The sequence below is a fragment of the Camelina sativa genome, chromosome 15 (assembly GCF_000633955.1).
Source record: "Camelina sativa cultivar DH55 chromosome 15, Cs, whole genome shotgun sequence".
In the NCBI taxonomy this organism is placed as follows: domain Eukaryota; kingdom Viridiplantae; phylum Streptophyta; class Magnoliopsida; order Brassicales; family Brassicaceae; genus Camelina; species Camelina sativa.
Window position 1 is genome coordinate 2510607 of NC_025699.1, and position 15765 is coordinate 2526371.

Genomic DNA, 15765 nt, shown 5'->3' on the forward strand with positions numbered 1-15765 from the left:
GGATTGGGCTGTAAGGATCCATTAAGCTTATTTTTGTGACCTAACGAAGTCCATCTAAAGCCCGGGAATATTCCAAAACTCTCTTGCTCAGTTGGCGGGTAATTCCTATTCGACGAAGCGAATGGGTACATCGTAGCCATAGATTTAATAAACCTAATCAACGATCATAAATAACCCTGAAGCTTCGGTCGTTTCGGAGGGTCTTCACTTAGCAATTTGTATCTCGAAATTGTCACTTTTTTTTTTTATTTTACTTTCCCAGAAGCGAACCCTCGATCTCAAAGGCGAAACCTGATTCGTAGCTTTTTCCATGGCGAGGATTTCGAATTCCGATGAGGCTTTCTCGTCTGAGGAGGAAGAGGAGCGGGTTAAGGAAAACGAAGAAGTAGAAGACGAGGAGGAGCTCGAGGCTGTTGCTCGTTCTTCTGGCTCCGACGATGACGAAGTAGCCCCCGCTGACGAATCCCCACTCTCCGACGGAGAAGCCGCCCCTATGGAAGACGATTACGAGGTAATTGCAGGCTGATTTCGTTTCCATGGCCGTGAATTTCGAATTCTCAGTGAACTCTGCGTTTTTTGTTTAAATACTTGGGATTACATTGGATTTGGCGTTCGTGTTTTCCTTCATTGTGGTAATATGGTGTATGCAGGACGAAGAAGATGAAGAAAAAGCTGAAATCAGCAAACGTGAGAAAGCCAGACTTAAGGAGATGCAGAAGTTGAAGAAGCAGAAGATTCAGGAGCTGCTGGACTCACAAAATGCTTCCATTGATGCTGATATGGTGCGTTGTTTTGAAACTAACTATTTCCAGGTTTTAATTTGCTTTTCCTTCTTGTAATTTGGGGTTTTGACGATTTTGAATCGTTTCATGTATTTAGAACAATAAGGGAAAAGGGAGATTGAAGTATCTTCTGCAGCAGACTGAGTTATTTGCACACTTTGCTAAAGGTGATGCATCCTCTTCTCAGAAAAAGGGGAAAGGAAGGTGAGTTTTGATGTAATTGATATCACACAGCAATCAATTGATTTCTCATAGCCCTGATTTATTGGGTTTTAACTTGAACCTTCAGGGGTCGTCATGCTTCCAAAATAACTGAAGAAGAGGAAGATGAAGAGTATCTTAAGGAAGAAGAGGATGGCTTAACTGGATCTGGAAACACACGGTTGCTTACACAGCCCTCTTGTAAGTAACTGTATTTTGCTATTTAATCTAGGATTGTTGCATATTGATGGTCTGTCTGGGAGCAATAAGTACAATATGATTGGCATCTCTGTCCATTTGCGAATTTAGAAATATTGTTGTGACATTACACTCACAGTTACCAGGTAGAATAGTGTCTTAACTTTCTAGAAAGCTTGAGATTCATCTTTTACTTCTCAATTGATAGGTATTCAAGGGAAGTTAAGAGATTACCAATTAGCTGGTTTAAACTGGCTCATTCGGCTGTATGAGAACGGCATCAATGGAATTCTTGCTGATGAAATGGTAAACAATGGCTCCCCCAAGGATCTAGGTAAAAATAAGTTCTCTATTTTCCATGATGCTAGTCATTAAACCATTTTTTTCTGTGGTGTAGGGTCTGGGGAAGACGCTTCAGACGATTTCTTTGTTGGCATACCTTCATGAATACAGGGGAATCAATGGCCCTCATATGGTGGTTGCTCCAAAATCAACCCTTGGTAATTGGATGAACGAAATTCGTCGGTTTTGTCCTGTCCTACGCGCTGTGAAATTCCTTGGTAATCCTGAGGAGAGGGTAAGTCAGGAGCTGTCTACCATTTCAGTGTTTCATGGAAATTTTTACCCTAGATTCTGAGATGTCTGCTAAATAATGCAGAGACATATTCGAGATGACCTGTTAGTTGCTGGGAAATTTGATATTTGCGTCACAAGCTTTGAGATGGCCATCAAAGAAAAGACAGCACTTCGTCGTTTTAGCTGGCGTTATATTATCATCGATGAAGCGCATCGAATCAAGAATGAGAATTCACTTCTTTCTAAAACCATGAGACTTTTTAGCACCAATTATCGACTTCTTATCACGGGAACCCCACTTCAGGTATTTGCTCTTATCTTATGCTTTTTTGACACTGAAGTATTTTTTTGTTAAGTAGCTTATCACGGGGACTTTTATAGCTTCTTTAGTCTCTCTGTTTTCGATAATGTTGTATAGCTGGCTATACTCATAGTTCTTCATATATGCAGAATAATCTCCATGAACTGTGGGCTCTTCTCAATTTTCTTCTGCCTGAGGTTTTTAGTTCAGCAGAGACTTTTGATGAATGGTTTCAAATTTCTGGTGAGAATGATCAGCAAGAAGTTGTTCAACAACTTCACAAGGTATGCATGTACTCATTGCTTCTATCGAGTTTATGTCATTTCTATTATTTGGCTAATCGCTTTCTTATATCCTTTTAGGTTCTTCGACCATTTCTTCTTCGTAGACTGAAATCAGATGTTGAGAAAGGCTTACCACCGAAGAAGGAGACGATACTTAAAGTTGGCATGTCTCAGATGCAAAAACAATACTACAAGGCTTTATTGCAGAAGGATCTTGAAGCAGTTAATGCTGGTGGAGAACGCAAACGTTTGCTAAACATTGCAATGCAACTTCGTAAATGCTGCAATCACCCTTATCTATTCCAGGGTGCAGAGCCTGGTCCCCCTTATACCACAGGAGATCACCTTATAACAAATGCTGGTAAGACTAGCATTCAATCTAAACTCTGCAGAATTACATGGATTTTTTTTTGTGAAGCATATTTATATTGTTATTTGTAGGTAAGATGGTTCTCTTGGATAAATTGCTTCCTAAGCTGAAGGAACGTGATTCGCGGGTTCTGATATTCTCTCAGGTGAATGTTGCTACAGAACAGTTGGAGATAGTGGTTTCCTACAGTTCACCATCTTTGTTTTTTTATTTCTGTTCTATATGAAGTCTGAGCGATTTTCTTTTCTTTGCTCATGTTATCAGATGACAAGGCTTTTGGATATTCTTGAGGATTATTTAATGTATCGCGGTTATCTCTATTGCCGTATTGATGGAAATACTGGTGGGGATGAACGAGATGCCTCCATAGAAGCCTACAACAAGCCAGGAAGTGAGAAATTTGTTTTCCTGTTATCGACTAGAGCCGGAGGGCTTGGTATCAATCTTGCTACTGCAGATGTTGTGATCCTTTATGATAGTGACTGGTAAGTCTCTTATCATTTCGACTGTAGTTTATGGGTATTCTCTTCACTTTTGACGAGTCTGGCTGATTTTGATAGGAACCCGCAAGTTGACTTGCAAGCTCAGGATCGTGCTCATAGGATTGGTCAAAAGAAAGAAGTTCAAGTGTTTCGATTCTGCACTGAGGTTGATATTCTCCCCGTATCAATCAAGTAGGAACAGCCTAAAAGAGTTTAAATTAATAGTGTTTGTTGTCTACAGTCTGCTATTGAGGAGANGCTACAGAACAGTTGGAGATAGTGGTTTCCTACAGTTCACCATCTTTGTTTTTTTATTTCTGTTCTATATGAAGTCTGAGCGATTTTCTTTTCTTTGCTCATGTTATCAGATGACAAGGCTTTTGGATATTCTTGAGGATTATTTAATGTATCGCGGTTATCTCTATTGCCGTATTGATGGAAATACTGGTGGGGATGAACGAGATGCCTCCATAGAAGCCTACAACAAGCCAGGAAGTGAGAAATTTGTTTTCCTGTTATCGACTAGAGCCGGAGGGCTTGGTATCAATCTTGCTACTGCAGATGTTGTGATCCTTTATGATAGTGACTGGTAAGTCTCTTATCATTTCGACTGTAGTTTATGGGTATTCTCTTCACTTTTGACGAGTCTGGCTGATTTTGATAGGAACCCGCAAGTTGACTTGCAAGCTCAGGATCGTGCTCATAGGATTGGTCAAAAGAAAGAAGTTCAAGTGTTTCGATTCTGCACTGAGGTTGATATTCTCCCCGTATCAATCAAGTAGGAACAGCCTAAAAGAGTTTAAATTAATAGTGTTTGTTGTCTACAGTCTGCTATTGAGGAGAAAGTGATTGAGAGAGCTTACAAGAAGTTGGCGCTTGATGCCCTGGTAATTCAACAAGGGCGATTGGCAGAGCAGAAAAGTAAGTTTTTTATCATATGATCACAAAATGCTTTGTTTCATCTCTGGCGGATATAAAATTATCTTACTATACTATGCAGCTGTCAATAAGGATGAGTTGCTTCAAATGGTTAGATATGGTGCTGAGATGGTGTTCAGTTCTAAAGATAGCACAATCACAGACGAGGATATTGATAGAATCATTGCCAAAGGAGAGGAGGCAACAGCTGAACTTGATGCCAAGATGAAGAAATTTACAGAAAATGCAATACAGTTTAAAATGGATGACAGTAAGGGTGCCATGAACCTTTTTCTCCCCTACTACGCTGTGTAAATTTTGTAATGTCTGGATAACCTGCTGTTTGATTTGTTGCAGGTGCTGACTTCTATGATTTTGATGATGAAAATAAGGTAACTCTTTTATATATTTCTGCATAGGTTGAGCTTTGATGTCATACCCTAGTTATGCTCTGCATTATTGAACCCTTGTCGTTTTTTTTTAGGATGAGAACAAGCTTGATTTTAAGAAAATTGTGAGCGACAATTGGAATGATCCACCAAAGCGGGAGAGAAAGCGCAAGTAAGTGTTCCTTTTGCTTTATACATTGTGCGTCCTATTTTCCAGTCCTCGTAAACTTTATCTAACAGAAACATACCTTTTGTTTTATCTACTATATCTTCAGCTACTCTGAATCTGAATACTTTAAGCAAACATTGCGGCAAGGTGGTCCAGCTAAACCTAAAGAGCCTAGAATTCCGCGCATGCCCCAGTTGTGAGTACTTCAACAAACTCTACTCTCATTGTTGGATGCCTTTTCCCTGTCTTGCGATTTTCTTACACTAGAAATCTAATTTATTATCCATCCTTCAGGCACGATTTCCAGTTCTTCAACATTCAGAGATTGACCGAGTTGTATGAAAAGGAAGTACGTTATCTCATGGTAGGGATCTCTAAACGAAGCACTCATCACTGTTTTGATTTGCTTAAGAGCGAGTGTTTTGCTAATAAAAGCAATTTGCTTCACTTTGGTTTCAGCAAACACATCAGAAAAATCAGTTGAAAGACACAATTGATGTTGAAGAACCAGAAGGTCAAGCTTAGTTTCTCAGCATGTGTCCACTTTGTTAACATGTTTTTCCAGCAAACCTATTACTGATTATGAAATGTTTTGTTAAAAGGTGGTGATCCCTTAACTGCTGAAGAAGTAGAAGAAAAGGAGCAATTATTGGAGGAGGCAAGTGAATACGATTAATGTTAAAGTAGTCTTAGACATTTAATTTGGTAGGCTTTATTTAATTCTTTGTAATTTTCAATCTCCAGGGCTTCTCCACATGGAGTAGAAGAGACTTCAATACTTTCCTTCGGGCTTGTGAGAAGTATGGCCGTAACGACATAAAAAGCATTGCCTCTGAGATGGAAGGAAAGACAGAGGAAGAAGTTGAAAGATATGCCAAAGTATTCAAAGAGCGATACAAGGAACTGAACGGTATGTAACATCTTTCAACGCTAAGATTCTTGCGTGTTTTGACATATTGCTAAGGTAATTTCTACCTAAAAAAAATGAGTTTATGCTAAGTAAGTTTATCATCATTCCCTCTAAATATGTAGACTATGATAGAATCATTAAGAACATTGAGAGGGGAGAGGCAAGAATCTCTAGGAAAGATGAAATCATGAAAGCCATCGGAAAGAAACTGGATCGCTACAGAAACCCTTGGCTTGAACTGAAGATACAATATGGTCAGAACAAAGGGAAGCTGTACAATGAAGAGTGCGATCGTTTCATGGTACGTCTTTTTCTCGTTTCTTTTGTTGTTGTATTGTTTCATTAATTTTATCATGAAGTTTGATTGTTGGGGAACTTTGTGGTTAAAAACAGATCTGCATGATCCACAAACTTGGTTATGGGAATTGGGATGAGCTAAAGGCAGCATTCAGGACATCGCCTTTGTTCAGGTTTGACTGGTTTGTGAAATCCCGCACGAGTCAGGAACTTGCAAGAAGATGCGACACTCTGATTCGACTGATCGAGAAAGAAAACCAAGAGTTTGATGAAAGAGAGAGGCAGGCCCGTAAAGAAAAGAAGCTCGCAAAGGTAAAAGTTGCAATGTTATTCACATATATATAAAGGTCTTTTGATTTGACTTTCTTAGGGTGCTTAATCATTTTCTGGTTTTTGAATGTTTGAAGAGTGCAACACCATCAAAGCGAACCGTAGGAAGACAAGCAAGTGAGAGTCCTTCATCGACGAAGAAGCGAAAGCACCTCTCGATGAGATGAGATCATGTGTTTTAGAGATTTGTCAAGTCTCTGTTGTTACATATATATAATTAAGCTAATTCTAAGAAAACATATCAAATGGATTTCATTCTGCTTTCGTGAATGTTTGTCCTGTTTTGACTTGGATTTAATGAAATCACTTTCACTCTTTTCTTCTATACTTTACTAGTGATTTGCATTTTCCACACGTAAGAGCCTGATTTATTCAATGATTGAATTATAGATGTCGTGTGTCGAATACAAAATTACAAGAACAGGGAAGAGAAAACGTGAACACTAGATTTGTTTCTGCTATTTCCTTCGTTAGCAAACTTTTTGAATTGCTGCTCCAAACTCATACAGGGGACTTGTCATGAATCGAATGTAGTAGCTTGAATAAGGCCATTTATTAATCGTTTTTCAAGAAGAAAAAACAAGAGAGAGAGAAAGTAGTAGTAGAGAGAGAGAGATGGCCGTATGAAGAGAATATATTATATATGGACAAATGGTCAATGACAGAAGCTTTTGGTCTCTCTGCTTCCATCAAATCTCAGACCCCAAAAATAATCTTCTTTCTTAATGTTGCTTAGTTCATGAAGAATTGAGGATATTTTTCCTCTTTTTTTTTTCTGTTCTTTTTTTTTTTTAACTTGAAGTCTTAGCTTCTATGCTGCCACTGACGCTGGCCGAGTCACCACTCGTCTCAGCGGGCTCTGGACGGCTCAAGCTACTGACTGTTGAAGATGAAACTGCAGCAGTCGCAGCCTCCTTGGTGGGTTCATTGCTTGAGCTTGCTGGAGCTGATGAGCCGCTGAGCGAGGATGATCCAATTGGGTAAGGAGCCACAGGCATGTCGGTTAGTGAAGATGCAGACGGGCTGTAGCTAAGCGAAGAACTCATTGAGTGATCAAACTTGCACGCCGGTCCAAACTTGCAGATTCCATGTTGAGTAAAGTGTGTGCATTGCGCTACCCCCTGTCAAAATATTAAAAACATCGTCTCAAACAAAAAACTAGCAAAAAGTTATCATGTCCATAGAAAAAAAAAGAACAAGACTTACAGGACGAAGTGGAAGGCCAATGGAGCTGAGGACAAGGCCAGTTTTAGGTGGAACTGCATCTACAGGATGATGGTATCGGCACGAGGATCCAAATTTACAGTCACCAGTTCTCATGAAGTATTGACACTCAGGTTGATCAGGTCGCTGAGGAAAGTCTTTTGAGGTATTTGAAGAAGGTCCTGATTGATATTGACCTGTATATACAGTAGCCGAAGGAGATAACGGCGCAATTCCATAAACAGAACTCGATCCAATAGACGGTTGAGTTCCAGGGGAAGGCATTGCACTTAAAGAAGCCTTAAAAAAAAAGTGATAAAAGAGTCTTTCAGCAAAAGAGTAGCAATGACGAAACCACAAAAGCTTTGGATTTTAGATTACCTGGTAAGGATGCCAACCAGGGTATGGAACCATTCCAGGAGGCAGAACCATTGGAGGACCGTAAGGGCTTTGAAGATATGGACCAGGTAAAAGAGATGGCCTAGTCAAAACTAACCCATATTGTTGAGACGAAGGAACGGGTTGAGACTGAAGTGTCGGATAAATAGTCTGCAACTGCGGCTGTGGCTGTGGCTGTAACTGCTGCTGTTGCGGCTGAGGTGGACCTTGTACCGCGAGTGGCACGGGATGGTTAAATCTACAAGTCAAACCAAATTTACACTGACCAGTTCTCATGTAGTAAGAACACTCTTTCTCTCCCTGCAATCAAAATTTCAAAGAGCATTAAAAGAGATCATACAAATAACAATGTGGACACCTCAAATAAACCAAATTTGGAGAGAGATTAGAACAACACAAACCTGACGTAATGGAAATCCCAAATAACTTAGCGAGACAGGCGCAACGGAACCACTTCCTCCTTGCCTAGGATGATGATACTTGCAAGAAGCTCCGAATTTACACGTTCCCGTTCTCATAAAATGCTGAGCACAAAAAAAAGTTCACAATATAAAAACAAAAGAAGGGGACAAAGATCTTATAAAAAACTGCATTGCTCTAAAAAAGAGAGACTGAGAGATTTACAAAACCTGACAAACCGGATGTCCCATCCTCTCAGGTAAAGCTCCAGCTTCTCCTCTAACACCTCCTCCAATCACCTAAAACATCATCATCAAATCAGAGCTTTACAAAATAACCAATAATAACTACAATCACTGGTGGTTCATTCAACGATCTGATCATCAGAATCAGTAACTGATCTGAAACTGAAATTGGTTAACTATATAATAATAAAAGAAGGAGAATATAGAATTATACCGCTCCACGATCTCGAGGGTGATTAAACCGACATCTTGACCCGTACCCGCAAACACCGGTTCTCATGTAATAAATACAATCAGGCTCGTCAGGTCTCTCCGGGTACGGTTCTCCTCCACCACCACCACCACCGCCGCCGCTCAACCCTAACCGCCACATAGAAGCTACAAAAATCACACATTTGAAACAGAATCCGTTAATTTAAAACAGCTCTAATCGCAGATTAAAGCCTCCAAGAAAAAGAAAAAAGACATTACCTTCAAGTCCGGTGTCGCCACCATGAGAAGTCCATTCAAGAGATGGATCCGATCGCGACCCTTCTTCACCGGGGCGACCGTACCTCTCCATTGATAGAGACCCTAATCTCTCTACAGCAGAGGGCAGATGAGATAAAATCCCTCAAAACAGCTAAAGATCAAGTCTTTTTTGCTTTTGTGAGAATGTTCAAGCTCCGATCAAAGAAGAGTGTTGCAAAAAAACCTAAAGTTGAAGAAAAAATCGGCAGATCGTAGTTTTGCTTCCACACCACTCTCAGTCGCTTTGATCTTTCTCTCTTTCTCTCTCTCTCTCTGCCTTCCTTCAAAGCTGAAACTTTTTTTATTTTTTTTTGAACTAAATAAAAATAATAATTTTATAATTTAATTTTTCGGCTACGAAATATTTTATTATTATTTTTGGGTCCGTAAACAAGTTTTTGTTTTTTTGGGTTTTGTAAGGAAGTGATGGGGAAGTTTTTTGTTGATCTTTCTTAATGCGTGCTCGCTTTTTTCGTGGGTGTGTTGTTTTGCCGGTGGTGGTTAATTTATTATTCTACGCGCCCAAAACTTAATCCTATACTAATTAATTAGTGCACTTCTCTTCCTTTTTTTTCACATTTACATAAATATTTTGTTGTCAGTAGTACGTAAATAAAATATATAAAACTACAATTGAATTCAGGTAAAAAAATGTATTAGGAAAGCTTCTTTTTTAAAAAAAGTATATTAGGAAAGCTTATTACAATGATAGAATCAGTTAAGGGTGCTATATTTGGTTGTACTTTAAAAATCATTAAGTCTATAAATTTTCGACCTGTTTTTCTGTTTCTTGTTTATTTTGTACAATTCATTCATTCATGTATAAGGACAGGGACGTTGATTATATTGATTTGTTAGGTTTTAGTACAGATTATTACAGTACTAGCTTATACAAAATATACTTATGGCCAATTTTATTTCTTGTTTTAGTTAAAATGGTTTACATTATATATGAATCCTGTCTATAGTTACTATATTTTTATTTTTAAGTATATCATTGCAAACGATAATTTCTTTTGTTTTTTTTATGATATCCGGCTAAACAATGGAATCGCAATTATTTTGATCAAATATACATGCCATTTGACATATGAAGACTGTTTATTTCTTATTTTGAAATTACTTGGGATGATTTCACTACCTTTTTTAAAAAGGATTAAAGAGATTATATCTTCTGTCTTTAAATTTTAATCAATGGACCACGACACACGTCCATGGAGAAATTGGATTTTATGGGTCAAAGACAATGCTGCCACTACAAAATGCAAAATTTGAATTTAAAAAAGCAATGAATCTCTCACTATCCTTGTTTTTTAATTGTTCCAGAAAATAAAAATAAAAATAAATGATGTCTATCAGTATCAGTCCATGAGCATGGGTAAAAATAGTATTATGTGATATCAGTTTGTTTGGTTCCATTCACCTAAACTCCATTTTCCATAAAATTTACACGTATAGTTATTTCTAAATGTGACTGTAACAAGAAAAAAACAAATATCAAACCAATAAATTTCGACTGAGACACAGTTACAAATATAGATGTCCATGGTATTTACAGACTAGTTAATGCTATCTACTGTGATGCGATGAAAAGAATAAGCAGAGTCGTATGTATAGCTTAGTTATTTTTTTAATCCCGTCTGAAGTCGGAACTTTGCGAAGTAAGATATTATTTTCTCAAGAAAAAAAAAACATGTTCCCATTGCATTTTTAATAAATTTTGGATCTATTTGTAGCGTCTGACATTCAGTTGCTAAAGAAAGACGCGTGAATGGTTCAGAGGAAGATTTGTGAGCAATAATAATAAGACTTTAACATCACTTAGAGAAGTCAAATTGGTTTGGTCATGAGATGACCAATCCAACGGCAACACAAAGCACTAGGGGTGATGACAACGGTCGAGATCTGTTCCAAAGTCACTTTCCATTGAACTGATGACCAAACGAACCAGATGGCTCATTGAGTGTAGTAGGTAAAGAAGCCCATTCTCTTCATAATTTTATAATTAAAAACTTACAGAAGCTTTATTTTATGTTCCTCTCCATATGAGAATTACTTGAATAAACAAATAAACAACTAAATAGAATTAAGTTTTTATTAGGACCACAGATTGTTCAGCATAGTAACAATTTTAACAATGTTTGCGCAACAAGTTATTTTGCTATATTTTATATTTATCTTTTATGACTTGAACAAAAAAGGTCGGACTATATATTATGATTGTAAAAGAAACTTTTCAAAGTTCTTAGTATACTTAATGATACCATTAATGGAATCAATTTCGATATGCTGCATATCTGAAATTACAAAAAAAAAAAAAAAAGTAGCCAAGATCTTGCATACACAAAAGAAACTTTCATATCAAATAATCATGTTTTAAATTAAAAGTAGATTTCCTAATAGTACCCCAAAAATTATAAAAGTAATGAAAAAAAGTCTTTATGGTTGAGACCAAATACTTGTTAAACTATGAGTATCAATTCCATGTCACCTCATAGAAAGGAAAAAAAAAATTCGTTTGTAAAGTCGAAAAGTGAAAATTAGTCAGCCGGATGGAGAATTAAAAAGCATTTTGCAAAGGAAGTAAAAGAGTAATAAATAATAAGTTAATAAAAAAAATTGGTAATAAAAAAAAAAAGAAGATGAATTGAAGAAGGTTTGACTTGGACAAGAATGAGCCACATGTGATCAGCTTTTGGAGATTGTGTTTTATTCTGCCCAAAGGATCTTTTGGACCATAAACATCCCTCCTTTCTTCATCTACCAAATGTCGGCGAGATAAATAATTTTTTTTATTTTATTTTATCTTTTATAAAATAAAAAATAAAAAAAGTTTCAGTGTACATTATTGTTTTCTAACTTTTAAAATTACTACTACTACTACTATTTAATTATAATATTGGGCACGATAACATCGTTGTCTTATTTGTTGCATGACGTTTTTACTTATATAATTTTTTCGAAGAGTATCTCTTTCTCTTTCTTTTTCTTTTTATTCAAAGGTGAATTATACAAGCACGTGTACGTCTTACGTCTAACAACAACACGAACAACTCTAGTAACCTAAACATACCGGTAAATAAGAGAAAGCTGATTCTTTAAACCGCGGACTTATTAAAAACCTACTCGTAACAACTCTTATTGGGTCTTTTCACAATGGCATCTTCATCCACAGTTCATCTGTTTTTTCCAAAAAACTTTTACCGACAGGAATACACAGAAACATTGACTCATAAAGATCGTAGAATCATTGTGTGAGGGAAACAACAACGACAACAAAAAGTAGAAAGATTGAGATAAAAGGTGTGTAGTAGAAATATACACACCTTTATTCTTTATTCTTTTTGTTTTTAATTCTGTTTTCTTCAATATTGTGAAGCTTTAAGGATTTTTTTTTGTTTTTGTTTTGTAATAGCCCATCTTCATCAGAGGATATATGATACCTTAGAAAGATTTTAAAGAAGGTCCAACAACAACACATATATTCTAAAATGTTATTCCTTTATCTCCAGATAGCACCAAAGGGGATATAGATACCTCAACATCTTCGAATTGGGGCTTCGACGTGTTGTATCGATCTTTCTTAATCCCAAGTCCCACCTGAAAACACCAGTAGATTTTACTACCTCAATCAAGTTTATGCTTTGATTCCTTCTTATCAGATACATATGCAAGTACGTCCATCAAGCCAATATGCTCTAATAACATACACAAGAATACGGATTTGGTTAGGACAGAAACAACATAAATTTTAAAAAACAGTTTTCTGTATTAATTACCGAGACAACATGAGCATGGCTACTTTCATAAATCTATAGCAAAGCTACTCTAAAAAGTAAAAACTTAAGGAGAAATGTCTCTAAGAAATTCTCAAAACGAAACCCTAAATCCTCTCAGACAAGAGTATGGATGGACTAAATTACACAACTCTTGATCATGGCAAGAAAGAGTACAATCACTACCAAGATTTGTGAGGCCCAATATAAATAGTAGTTTGTTGACAAGTCACAAAATTGACTAAATTAAAATTTGCATATTTAATAGGCCCAATCTGGCCCGAATACATATTTAATTTGTTGTGAAGTTAAATTTATTAAGCAGCGTGTTATGAAAAGTATATACTTTTTTTTTTTATATACTTTTAATTGGTAATCTGATGATTTAAAAGTCTAATTAATCTTTGGTTGCGATCCACATGACAAATCTTCTTTATTAAGATGTTCATATTGATAAAAAATCGCAATAGAAATACTATTAATCTTCGGTTGCGATCCACATGACAAATCTTTTTAAACAAGTACACTAAACCACCACAGATTACGACCGTAGGTTTGGTTGTGGATTTCATATATATATATACACATTGCTTGTTATCATTTCTTTAAATTAATCCTCCTTACGGAAAATTAAAAATACAATAGCCTAACTAACACTGAATCCGCAATTATTACGTCTTGGATCAATTATTTTACTACTATTATATAGTACCATCGTGTTTTGTAACCGACATCGATATTTTTATAAATAAGAAATGAAAACTGTGGCAGTGTTATATTATTAATCATCATGAATATCCGTCGACACTTTCTATTTATTATTAACAAGGAATATCCGAATCTACAATTGAAATGAAAGAGCACAAAACATTCCGAAAAGTAAAAAGAAGCATTTTGATCCAGTTGGTTTGGACAATGTATGGATGGCATCGTAACGTAACATCCCCAACTCAAAAAAGGATATACTCAGTCGGTTGATTGGTGTCCTTCTAGAGTTCTTCTTTTATATATTTTTGGCTCAGAACTGTGGACTTTTAAATTGAGATATATTATATAGTTTTCTTGTTAATCATATATAGAGATATTATTATAATGATGGTGCCAACGCGTTAATCATTTTATATTGAGGTTAAGTAGAGAGACATTAATTACATAGATAAAGATATAAACTCGTTGCAGAAAGAAAAGGTTAGAAAGATACTCCTAACTCGTAAGCGATGATTTCTTTTTTAGAAATATACAATCTGTAATCGGAACATAGAATGCGTATAACAAAAGAAGCATAAAGAACTTGTAGAGAAGATTGACCAAAACGGATATACACAAACTATTGTTCTTTGCGGTTCAGCGCAAACACATTATCGCATGAGACACACAATCCAAGTCGTAGGGGACACGTTTACCGCACCGACATTGAATTTTCTTAGGCTTCGTTTTACCTTATCTCCCCAAACTAACGTGCTTGCACGAAACTATGTTCCCTTTTTCTTCTCTTTTTATTTTATGGGGGAAGAACAAAACAAAACATCAAAATGGGTTTCGTGTGTGAATCATACACATTGTCTTATTATTACTGCCATTTGTGTTACATGATTTACAAAGTCAAATGCATTTTTTTTTTTTAGCTTTTTCTGTACAATGTCAGCTAAGAACAATAATAACAACAACAACAAGAAGAAGAACAGCTGACATTATTATTATTCACAAACATAAGAATGAAACAAATGGGATTATTGAGAGTGCGCGCTTCATAAAACATAAGAAGCGGCAAATCATTTTGGTTAGCCGAAAGTTTTCTCGGTGCTGTAACACATGTACAAGAACCCATCATCCTCCTTAAAAGTATTGTAGAGTGAGTCCATGCGACTAGCTGCACATAATCAAAAGACCAAGTGTTAACTTGTTAAGTCTTTTAACATAGATGATGATGATGATGATTGTTAGATTATAATTACCGGTTTGAGGAAGAGTGTTGTGTACAAAAACAAAGAGAGCCTTGGATGGATCTAACTGCATCCTTTGGCTAAGCATATGGATGAAATGTCCAACAGTCATGTCTCGTGGGACCAAGTATCTGCAAAGTAACAAGAATGATTAATTTAATTAATTAGGACAGGTTTCACTTTTTTTGTTTCAACAACAATACAACAGCTAAAAAAATTGATGTCACAACTCACTTGTTCTTCTCCATGTCTGGGAGATCCGCGTTTGAATATTTCTCAATGATCACCTAAACAATAATAGTTCAAATCAAACATAAATATACCAAGCACACAATTGATTCATAGAAGATTTCTCTGTATTGAGAAAGAAATATTAAAGGGTAACATAATAATAATAATAATAATACACTTGTGCATTTTGGGGCTAATGTGACATTGACCAAGAGTGAAGGAATCAGCAAACAAAACGCACAAACTAAGTCAAAATATATATCAGATCCCAGATCAGAACCATAGAGCGGTAACTAATTCTTAAATATAGAACACAGATTCACAGAAACTAGTCTAGCAATTAGAAAACAGACATAGAGTCAAAAATTAGACTAAATCGATTCTCGAAACCCTAAGGAGGAAACCCACAATCACACGGCAACTCAGAAGACAGAGCCAACAAGAAAGAAATCAAAAGATTTTTTTCTGAAAAAAGAAAACAAAACTAACCGGAACTCTATCTGGGTATTTCGCAATGATGTTCTTCGACTCCTTCAATCGCTCATCTGCAAAAAGACCCGATCAAAACTTGCTTCAGAAGCATCTTTTTTTTAGGGTAAACAAATTCCAAAACAGAGAGATCAAAAAGTACAAACCAGAGGAGAATTGATCCTTGAAAGACTTGACAACAAACCCCATTCTACGATGATGATCTTTCCGACGAGAATCGAATCGGTGAGTTTTTGTTTGTTTGTTTGGTTTGTTTGATTACAGAGAGAGAGAGCAGAGAGAGAAGGATGTGTTCAATATTATCTTTTGTTTCGTTTTGCTTTTGGATTTGATTTGTTTGTTTAAGAAGAAACGGTAAAAGAG

The 15765-nt window shown here is 36.3% G+C and overlaps 3 protein-coding genes across 3 annotated transcripts; 1 reads left to right on the forward strand and 2 right to left on the reverse strand.

Annotated features, from left to right (window-relative positions):
• LOC104744805 (ISWI chromatin-remodeling complex ATPase CHR11) lies at positions 204–6523 on the forward strand. The gene is made up of 24 exons (XM_010465910.2): positions 204–511; positions 651–782; positions 880–986; positions 1072–1184; positions 1390–1487; positions 1579–1758; positions 1840–2061; positions 2208–2342; positions 2421–2703; positions 2784–2857; positions 2977–3197; positions 3273–3360; positions 4022–4115; positions 4195–4383; positions 4470–4504; positions 4597–4673; positions 4777–4866; positions 4965–5034; positions 5130–5184; positions 5273–5328; positions 5415–5580; positions 5703–5881; positions 5974–6189; positions 6285–6523. The coding sequence occupies exons 1-24, from the start codon at positions 311–313 to the stop codon at positions 6372–6374; spliced, it is 3171 nt and encodes a 1056-aa protein (XP_010464212.1). The 5' UTR covers positions 204–310; the 3' UTR covers positions 6375–6523.
• On the reverse strand, positions 6739–9274 carry LOC104744806 (zinc finger CCCH domain-containing protein 34). Its single transcript, XM_010465911.2, has 7 exons — positions 8925–9274; positions 8668–8831; positions 8439–8507; positions 8211–8333; positions 7792–8109; positions 7414–7710; positions 6739–7328 (listed from the first exon to the last, which is right to left on the reverse strand). Exons 1-7 carry the CDS (start codon positions 9013–9015, stop codon positions 6999–7001), a joined length of 1392 nt encoding a protein of 463 aa, XP_010464213.1. The 5' UTR covers positions 9016–9274; the 3' UTR covers positions 6739–6998.
• Positions 14277–15758, reverse strand: LOC104744807 (autophagy-related protein 8h). The gene is made up of 5 exons (XM_010465912.1): positions 15549–15758; positions 15403–15458; positions 14917–14969; positions 14695–14813; positions 14277–14609 (listed from the first exon to the last, which is right to left on the reverse strand). Exons 1-5 carry the CDS (start codon positions 15589–15591, stop codon positions 14521–14523), a joined length of 360 nt encoding a protein of 119 aa, XP_010464214.1. The 5' UTR covers positions 15592–15758; the 3' UTR covers positions 14277–14520.

Bases quoted from the DNA above. Each gene is read 5' to 3' on its own strand.
- LOC104744805 (XM_010465910.2), top strand. From the start codon at position 311: ATGGCGAGGATTTCGAATTCCGATGAGGCTTTCTCGTCTGAGGAGGAA. The intron at 512-650 runs GTAATTGCAGGC...TGGTGTATGCAG, and splicing joins CTATGGAAGACGATTACGAG to GACGAAGAAGATGAAGAAAA. The intron at 1,488-1,578 runs GTAAACAATGGC...TCTGTGGTGTAG, and splicing joins GAATTCTTGCTGATGAAATG to GGTCTGGGGAAGACGCTTCA.
- LOC104744807 (XM_010465912.1), bottom strand. From the start codon at position 15,591: ATGGGGTTTGTTGTCAAGTCTTTCAAGGATCAATTCTCCTCTG. The intron at 14,814-14,916 runs GTGAGTTGTGAC...GTTACTTTGCAG, and splicing joins CCAGACATGGAGAAGAACAA to ATACTTGGTCCCACGAGACA. The intron at 14,610-14,694 runs GTAATTATAATC...GATTATGTGCAG, and splicing joins CAACACTCTTCCTCAAACCG to CTAGTCGCATGGACTCACTC.
- LOC104744806 (XM_010465911.2), bottom strand. From the start codon at position 9,015: ATGGAGAGGTACGGTCGCCCCGGTGAAGAAGGGTCGCGATCGGATCCA. The intron at 8,334-8,438 runs GTTTTGTAAATC...TTTTGTGCTCAG, and splicing joins TGGGACATCCGGTTTGTCAG to CATTTTATGAGAACGGGAAC. The intron at 8,110-8,210 runs GTTTGTGTTGTT...TTTTGATTGCAG, and splicing joins TGGGATTTCCATTACGTCAG to GGAGAGAAAGAGTGTTCTTA.